The sequence below is a fragment of the Henckelia pumila genome, chromosome 3, assembly GCF_033568475.1.
Source record: "Henckelia pumila isolate YLH828 chromosome 3, ASM3356847v2, whole genome shotgun sequence".
Classification (NCBI taxonomy): Eukaryota; Viridiplantae; Streptophyta; class Magnoliopsida; order Lamiales; family Gesneriaceae; genus Henckelia; species Henckelia pumila.
The window spans coordinates 126128129-126137903 of NC_133122.1; the positions used below are offsets into that span (position 1 = coordinate 126128129).

Below are 9775 nucleotides of genomic sequence, written 5' to 3' on the forward strand. Positions count from 1 at the left end.
GACGGTATGTGGCGGATGAATCCCATATTCTGCAGCGGTCTGAGGTTCAGGTACACAAGGATTTGACTTATGTTGAGAAACCTCTTCGTATCCTGGATTATAAGGATAAGGTTTTACGGAACAAAGTCATTCCTTTGGTTTTAGTTCATTGGCAGCGCCGAGGCACTGAGGAAGCTACTTGGGAGCTTGAGGACAGGATGCGCAAAGACCATCCTGATTTGTTTTGATTTCATTCTTTAAGTTGTATTCAGTTGCAAACTCTGTAAACGTTTGATTCGAATAAAGAATGTTTCTGATTTCTGTTTTTGCATTCGGTACTTAAGATCTGATTTCGAGGATGAAATATCTTAAGTGGAAGAGAATGTAGTAGCCCGTAACCAAAAATCAGTAATTAAGAGATTAATCATAATTACTTGGGTAAAGTTCGAAAGCGCCGATCAGGATCGGAAGCTCCGAACAGGATCGGAAGCTCCGATCGATATTACGTCAGGCGTGACGTGTGGCAAGATCGGAAGCTCCGAACAGGACCGGAAGCTTCGATCACCCCTATCCGAAATCAACAAGTGATATTTTGACACGTGGCAGATCAGGATCTTCGGAAGCTCCGATGGCAAGATCGGACGTTCCGATCGAGGTTCGGACGTTCCGATCTTTGTCTATAAATAGAAGGCCGAGGCTTCACTTTCATTTGCCAATTCCGAGTTCTCCTTTCCATTCTAGTCCTTTTGGAGCTGTTCTAGTCTTCTTAGGCTTGGTCCGGAGGTCGGCGAGGCATTCGGTAGTCGTAGCGGAGTTGTGCCCAAGTTCTGGAGGCATCGACATCAAAGGGCTAACGACGGATGAAGGTATAGCTTTTGCTTCCTATAAATATTTAGGAGTATGCAATAGCATAGTTAAGGATGTTAGAGCGCTTTAATGATAGTAGTATCATTTGGCAGTGTAGAGCAGACTATAGGCGTGGACCTAGAGTTGGTAGAGCTTGCACTGTTTTGAAGTACGAAAGTACTGTTCGAGATATCCTGACTGAGTATGCATGTATTATGTGACTGCATGATTTATATGTCATGATATTATGATGCATTCATTTGCATCTTGCTGTATCTCTTTCGAGATGTCTGTTAGTAGGGTTGTACCCTATCCTATTAGTGGATGGACTTCTATTGATTTGGGTCCGGCGTATCCACGGTTATCTCGGTATGGGAGCCACCTCCTGAAGCGACGGCATAGCGTGCTACATACCAGGGCCCGGTCTGTCTCTGTTATCTGATCCTTGACCTCGAGTCTATAGGGAGTTCACTTTGCATGCATGTATACTCATACTCTCGTACTGGGCGTTTTATGCTCACGTCTCATACTCTGTATTTTCTGGACACCTTATTCCATGGGGCAGGTTTGCGATTGGACGAGGAGGGTGGATCCAGGAGGGGCTAGTCAGTGGTTGGCCAGCTGGAGCTTCGCTTAGGTTTTATTACTGTTGTTTGGGTTTATACAGCTATTCGATTTGGTTGTATATTATTGGATAAATTACAGATTCCTTTACTTGGGATTGTATATTTTTTATGGTTTCCGCAGTTTTATTCTGATATCTGTTTAATTAAGTAAATTGCATGCATAAGTTCTGTTTAGTAGGTGATCCGGGTAAGGGTCACTACATTGAGTAACCACTACAATAAAACTCCCAAATACACAACACCTAAAATATAACGGTTTTAAATTAAAATTGTTGTCGTTTAGCTTTTAACAACGGTTTTAATGACAGTTTTCATTAAAACTGTTGTCGACAGGCTTTTTTTTGTTACCAAAGACAACGGGTTTCCAAAAATAGTTGTCTTTTTGTTTGTTTTTAGGGCCAATGACAACAGTTTTTAAATCCGTTGTCTATGAGCGTTCTTTTTGTTAACAAAAACAACGATTTTTAAAAACCGTTGTCATTTAACGGGTTTTTTTGGGCTTCCACAACGGTTAACGTGTTTTTTTTTTTAAGATTGTGGATTTTTTCCCTCTCAATAAAATAACTTTTGCAAAACTATTTTTATTCTAGTCAAACCCAAACAGAGCAACGAAAAGAAACCAAAGCCCTAATTTTCTCGTCACCTCCCCCAGCGCCAGTCGCCATCACCGAAAAAAACAAACCGGAGGCCATTTCAAGCACTGAATCGACGCTACCTCCACCTGGAAAATTGAAATTAGCTGCAAGCTTCCATCTTAACTTTAATCTCGAGTTTGGAATCCCAATTTCTGCCACTAGATTGCGACATCACTGCGCGCTGTTCATCTTTTGTTAGCAATTTTTGCTCCGATTTCAAGTTGCTTCGTGGTCTTTTAGTTTAGATTCGAAATATTCCAGTTCAACAGCGTATATTATATTCTTGGTCTGATTTTGTTGCACGTTACTTGAATTTTTGGCTCATATGTGTCTGCTGTTCTAGTTTTCTTTACTTGCATTAGCCGCAAATGCTTCGAACTTTGGTGAAGCCGATCGACTCAAGAATCTTGCTTCCCCTTATGGAAAGATTGGATACATTTGATTCCATCTTTTGACAATCAGTTTCCTTGATCTATTTTCTTATGGTTATTTATGTTATCTTCAGGAGGAATATGCACATTATGTTATTGCAAGTCAGAGAAGTTTACTCGAGGTCATGGCAAATTTTCCCTCTGCCAACCCTCCTCTCGGTATTTTCTTTGCAGAAGTTGCTTCACTCCTGTAGGCCAGATTTCACTCTATCTCATCGCCCCCAAAGTGAGTATTTATCTTACCGGTCCTCTGTATCTACTTGAGTAGGATGCAATTGCTATATTAAATGCAATTCTAGCAACCATATAATTATTCTTGCGTATATTGCTCCTTGCCTTCATTTTCTCGTTTTATTGACAAATCTTCGTGAAATCAAGTTCTCCCATTGTTTTCTAGGATTTTACCATCAAGAATCCATGTAACTTGTGCACTAGTTTATGAGAAAATGCCCACAGGAAGAATTCACAAGGGTGCCTGCTCAACGTGGATGAAGGTATGTTTCTGTAATGGGCAACAATCCAAACCAGCAGCCCAACAAGGAGATATCAATTAGCTTCAGTCAAGGGATAACGATGGGAATAATTAAGGATGTCAGCCAGCTTTAGTCAAGGAAGAAAGATCTCAATCTGCTTTAAAACTATAGGATTCTAGTTTCCTAATTTATGGTGCTTTCTTATTCTATTGCATGATTACTTGTTATTTCCTTATTAAAGTAATATTATGTTTGTATTTAAGGGAGAAAATAAGTTGAATAAGATATGAAATTAGTATTCCAAATTCGTGAGTAATAAGATCGTGAGGTTCTCTTAAAACGAGCCTCAAAACTTACTCCATCAAAATAGGTGGAAAAGGCAAAAAAAGCCACAAACACTTTAACGTGTTGAAGGATCAACCGAGTCTCAATCGCCCTATAACTAGATCCTTTACCCAGGGCCATAACAAGTTGGTACCAGAGACAGGCGTTATGGGCGATTTTCAAGCACTTCAACAGCAGATCACGAGCCTCCTCAATCTGTTCAAGGCTGATAGAGAAGAGCAGGATCGTCGTCAACAAGATTTGCACAAGAGACTCGACGAGCTAGCCCTCCAAGTTTCCATGAACAACAGTGACAGCAGGGAGAATCATGAGTCCCCAGATTCACGAGCCCAAAGGCCTCGCACCACCAATGGAACTGGAGGAACACATCCCTTTGTTCCCAGGTATTCAAAGATGGATTTTCCACGGTTTGATGGCTTATCCGATCCCCTCAGTTGGATTAGTCGATGTGAGCACTTCTTTCGCCATCAGCGCACACCTGAGGATGAACGAGTCGGTCTTGCATCTTTTCATCTTGAAGGAGATGGTCAAGTTTGGTTTTTTAAAACTAGAGCGTGATAACCTGTATCTCAACTGGGAACTCTTCAAACAGCACTGCCATGTGAGGTTTGGACCTCCCTTGCGGTCCAATAAACTGGGAGAATTATCAAAATTGCTTCAGACAGGCTCTGTTGAAGAATACCAACGCCAGTTTGAGCAATTATCAGCACGAGCTTCTTCCCTCACAGGAGAATAAGAGGTAGAACTTTTTATTAGTGGTTTGCAGGAGAACATCGCAATAGAAGGAGAGATTCAACGTCCGAGAGACCTGACCACTGCCATGGGCTTGGCCAGGTTGTATGAAAAACGTATCCCGTATACCGAGCCAAAACACACGATGAATCGTACCAATCAGCCTGTCGTGCGTCCAGCCCATATGAAACAGTTAAGTCGATCAGAGATGGAGGAACGGCACGCCCGTGGTCTATGTTTCAATTGTGATGAACTTTTTGCACCAGGGCATCGATGTAAGCGATTGTTTCGTCTTGAGGTGGTGGAGGACAGCGCCCTAGAGGATACAAAAAGCAACAAAAATTTGGAAGATTTAGGTATCTCTTTTTACGAGATTACGGGGGCTACTGATGCCGGCACAATGCAAATAACAGGTTGCATCAACTCATTATCTATTCGCATCCTCATCGATTCTGGCAGCACCCATTGCTTCCTGGATACCACTGTGGTTGCACATCTAGGACTGGAAATCATACAAAATGGAACCATTTTAGTCATGGGTGCCAATGAAAAACTTCCATGTCTGGGCGTATGTTATACAGTACCCATCAAGCTGGGAGAGCACCTATTCCATGTGGATTTCTTCATCCTGCCGCTAGAAGAGTTTGGGGCTGTTATGGGAGTAAAGTGGCTCCGCACGTTAGGTAAGATCACCTGGGACTTCAACAGCATGCTGATGCAATTTTTTTGGAAGGGTGCAGTTGTTAAATAGCAAGGAGAATCGAACCTCAAATCCCAACATCGATCACTGGAAACAACACTCTTGGAGGAGGACATTGATAAATTGACTACTCACTTTCTTACCTTCGTGTTTGAGGACAAACATGATCTCCACGGGGGAACTGATGTAATGGGCAACAATCCAAACCAGCAGCCCAACAAGGAGGCCCAACAAGGAGATATCAATTAGCTTCAGTCAAGGGATAACGATGGGAATAATTAAGGATGTCAGCCAGCTTTAGTCAAGGAAGAAAGATCTCAATCTGCTTTAAAACTATAGGATTCTAGTTTCCTAATTTATGGTGCTTTCTTATTCTATTGCATGATTAATTGTTATTTCCTTATTAAAATAATATTATGTTTGTATTTAAGGGAGAAAATAAGTGGAATAAGATATGAAATTAGTATTCCAAATTCGTGAGTAATAAGATCGTGAGGTTCTCTTAAAACGAGCCTCAAAACTTACTCCATCAAAATAGGTGGAAAAGGCAGAAAAAGCCACAAACACTTTAACGTGTTGAAGGATCAACCGAGTCTCAATCGCCCTATAACTAGATCCTTTACCCAGGGCCATAACAGTTTCTCGTTCTTGAGATAAGGTTATATACTCTTAAATATTTTCTTAATTTCCTTGTGATGCCAAAAACTCAGTTATTGTTTTGACCCACCAGTAGATTTTCTTGATTGATGGTGCCATTCGATGCAGACACTTTTTTTACCTCATTTCTTGAGGCATCTTCTTATTTGATAGTTATTTCTTGAATCTTAGTTTTTGCATCCTTTTAGAATGTCGTGCCTTTGGAGGAAAGCAGCAACTGCATTTGGGAACCAATTTTTGTCAGAATGTCAAACTTCAGGCTTCCTATTGATCCTAAAACACCCATAATAATGATCGGCCCAGGGACTGGCTTGGCTCCATTTAGGGGTTTTGTACAGGTTTTTGTCAAAATATTTTGTGTAGTTAGCCTCAATAATCTTGTTTAAATACTCAAAAAGATTTGTTTTCTATTCCAATGATTACTCCATAAATGCTTATTCATGTTAACAGGAAAGATTAGCACTGGAAGAATCTTGGGCTGAACTTGGTCCTGCCGTGTTATACTTTGGATGCAGGAACTGAAAGATGGTAAGTAGAATAAAAGCAGTTTACAGATCATCCGCAAAATGTTCTTACTCAGTAAATTTATGCCGCACATTAACTCGGGTCATCTCCAAGAATTCATTTACGAGGATGAATTGAACAACTTTGTCAAAGCAGGAGTAATTTCCAAGCTTGTCCTTTCATTTTCACAAGAGGGACCAACCGCCGTTGTTCGTTTTTTTTTGCGTTGTGGGATTTTCGGTGAGCTGACGCCGCAGAGTTGAACGAGAAGGATGTTGTTTGAGTTTTTGTTTAGAAGTATGCTGCGATGTGGGCTTTCCGTAAGTAGTTCTTGTGGCAAATATATATGTATAAATATTCTGTCTGCCCTCATTTTTATTACTTCGGTTCCAGCTGATTTCCATGTTTTTTTTCTCCTCCATGTTTATCTTGGGTTCTAAGCTAAGACGTAAGAGCGGGACTCGTTTATTGAGCTATTTGATTTCCAACTCTATTTTTTTGAGTATCAATTAAGCTAGTCTATTGATGTAAACATACCTCAAATTTTGTGAAACTAGTTGTCAAAGCATGTGGTTAATAAAAAAGAGAAAAACATTAGATACATAGGAGTAATTTAACAAGATTAAAAATCGATTTTTTGATGATTCGATGATGCTATTTGGAACCTACTTGAGCTGCTATTTGAACTCGGCAAAAACTTGATTTGACCAAGATATAGTTGAGTTAAGATTAAGCCACTTGCAACCCTATAATGTTTTAATCTTCATGTTCTATTTTGTTTTGACATACTATTTTTGTTTAAGAGAATTGATTTCTTGGCTGTACAGTATGTTATGATAATGTTGAATGGGGGAATCCCCATTTCATTTAGCGGACTGAAGAGCCAGCTACTTATGGGGAGCTGACTTCCATCAGTGCCACCATAGCTGAGATTCTGGAAACCAAGCTTTCTATCCATAGCTCTCGATTCTACATAAAGTTTTACGACGTTAAGGTAAACTAATTAATAGCATTGGAATTATTGTTTTTCTCTGGCACTTGCCTTTATTTGATGTATTAAACAATTCTATTCGTTTATACACTCGTTTTGATATCATTGATAATTTGTGAAACCCCACGGTAGTGTCTTGCAGAAGACACTTAACTTTATTTGATGGATTAAACGCTTTTATTCGTGTATACTCTCGATATGATATCATCGATAATTTGCGAAACCCCATGGTAGTTTCATGCAATTACCTTCTTGAATCAGTATCGCCAAGAAATAATTTGATTGGTTAGTCTTGATTTGGTAATTATTAAATTTATTTGGTTCTGTATTGGTGTCTGTTTTGTTGAAAGAAGTAAATAATCACGAATAATTTTATGTTTCAAACCTAAACTCTGTTTTTCTACATTATTGATATTTTTTATTATTATTAACTATAGTACGCTCTTTGTGTGGACGTGATATCTGAGACTGTGATTGATTTATCAATAATAATAATAATAATAATAATAATATCATGTTCTTGTTATACTAAATATCAAAAAACTCGAGGGAATTAGTTGTCACTGATTTAACACGAGTCTGTTATATTATACCTTCATCTCTACTTTCCTGGAAGCTAGATCAGAGAACTTCAGGAAGAGAAGAAAGGATTGCTTACAAAGATGCAGGTAAATCATTTTCCCCTGTATTTGGTTTGATTTGATTACAGATTCTCGTGACTGCACTATATCATTCCTTTAATGTTTTTCCCTTCTATGTTTATTTTGATACTTTAAGATGATTCTGCTGCTTGTTCATTTTTATCCCTCTCTCTAAGGTAATAAGGTCTTAATAGTTTTCCCAACTATGTGTAGACCCTCGATGCATTGGATCCCTATCATGTTGATAAACAGAAAATCCTTTCCCTATAGAATTCTGGAATTTGATCTTATCTGAATTGATTGGAATCATTTCCGGTTATGAAGATGGTATAAAATTTAAGCACCTTTGATTTCACATTTTTCCTCCGAAGTTGATGATTTGCTTTTGTTGTGTTTAGTTTTTTTCTTGCTTTGTATTTTTTCAATGGGACAGGTTTCTTGAGTTTATCATGTGATGGAACGACGAATTACATCAATTCTTCTAACATTTCATGGGCACTGGATGTGGATTATGTAGCCAGTGGAAACCGTACAATTGTGATTTTTCTAGAGGGAACATCTTCGTTTAGTCTCCCTGTCCAATTTTTCCCAGATTATGAAGCTAGAAATTGTTATCATCTTCCGCTAATCATTTGATTTTTGAACTTTTTTTTTGTATTTTTCTGTAGTGTGTATTGCATTAGAATTTAATTTTGAGTGATTTGTAATACCAAAAAATTATATATTAAATTTTATTTTTTTTTTGAAATTTTAAATTTTTGTTTATTTATAATATTGAAATTTGTAATTTTTTTTTATATGGAAAACGACAACGGATAAAATCCGTTTTCGTAGGGGTCTAAATCTGTTGTAACTAATGATATTGTTAAAATCACGCCCCCATGACAATGGATAAAATCCGTTGTCTTTTACCTCCAAGACAACGGATAAAGCCCGCCCCTACGACAACGGGTCTAAACTGTTGTAGGGGCTTTATCCGTTGTTGTAGGGGCGTACTTTTAACAAAATCTTTTTACAACAGTTTTTAGCCCTCTACGACAACTGATAAAATTCGTTGTCCTTTTGCGTTTTTCTTGTAGTGAATACTTCTATTTTGCCAAGCAATCATTCATCTTGATCCAATAAGTCCGTTTGACAATATCGTCCTTTTTAGTTTTCTTGTTTCAGTCTACATAAATCATTTTAGTTTTACTTCTGATATTCATATCAAAATTTGCTACTTTCCGACTTGCATTTTTTTAGAATATATCCCTTTTGATTGTTATTATTTTACCCAACCATGTTATCCAGTCACATGATAAACTTTATATGATTATCAACCCCATCTATTTGCTAATATATTTTTTACTCATAGTCTAGATAACCCAATTTTTTTTATTATTAAATATATTTATCATCCTAATTTTATTTGTTTGATTGGGTTATTCTGGCATTTTGTTTGAGCTACAAAGTTTTGTAGATCGTTATTCAACTAGATTTATCTCTTCACAATTGACTACGTTTTTTACGTAGCTGATTCAGTTGTTTAACCGATATGGTTAATTTTTTTTATAATTCATTTGTCCGAGATTTTCAGAGTCACTGCCCTTCTACATGTTAAAATCCATAACGCACTTCTATTATCCAAATCATTTGACTTATTTTCCAAAATTATATTGGTTATACTCAATTAAATTAATGTTTTATTTTCTTTTCTATCGTTAATTTGTTTCAGATATCGAAATCCTTTGTTTATGATGAAATAATCATAAGTACAATCAATATTCTATTCTTATTATTTCATGATGGAAAATCTATTCAATTCCTTTCCATCATTGTCACTTCTGAAAAACTAAGATTCGAAAGTTTGGAATAGAATCCATTAATATTTTAATTGGATATTAGGAAATTAGGGTACATATTAGAATTATAAGTTGTATGTCAATTAAGAATTTACAAAATAGGTAAATCATGGTTTTATTTAGCTTAAGTTAAGACCATAGTCTTCCAATATAATGAGTACCTATAAGGACGGATGTAAGTTCAATTAAACAAAGAGCTTGATCGAGATTATGATCCAACAGATGTTAAGTTCCAACCTCGCATCAACTTCAAATCAAGATTTGATATATTAAAAATTTCGAAGAGTTTCCAACAAGAGATGGTTTCTATGGTGAAACTTAGCGTTTTATATCAACCACAATTCAATGGGAATACTGGGATACATTTAGACCCT

General features: G+C 37.4%; 1 protein-coding gene across 1 annotated transcript; it reads left to right on the forward strand.

Annotated features, from left to right (window-relative positions):
- Window positions 1–2067: 2067 nt before the first annotated feature.
- Window positions 2068–7254, forward strand: LOC140887802 (NADPH--cytochrome P450 reductase-like). Its single transcript, XM_073295291.1, has 6 exons — window positions 2068–2743; window positions 2915–3011; window positions 5613–5762; window positions 5875–5952; window positions 6085–6248; window positions 6756–7254. Exons 2-4 carry the CDS (start codon window positions 2964–2966, stop codon window positions 5944–5946), a joined length of 270 nt encoding a protein of 89 aa, XP_073151392.1. The 5' UTR covers window positions 2068–2743; window positions 2915–2963; the 3' UTR covers window positions 5947–5952; window positions 6085–6248; window positions 6756–7254.
- Window positions 7255–9775: the final 2521 nt, after the last annotated feature.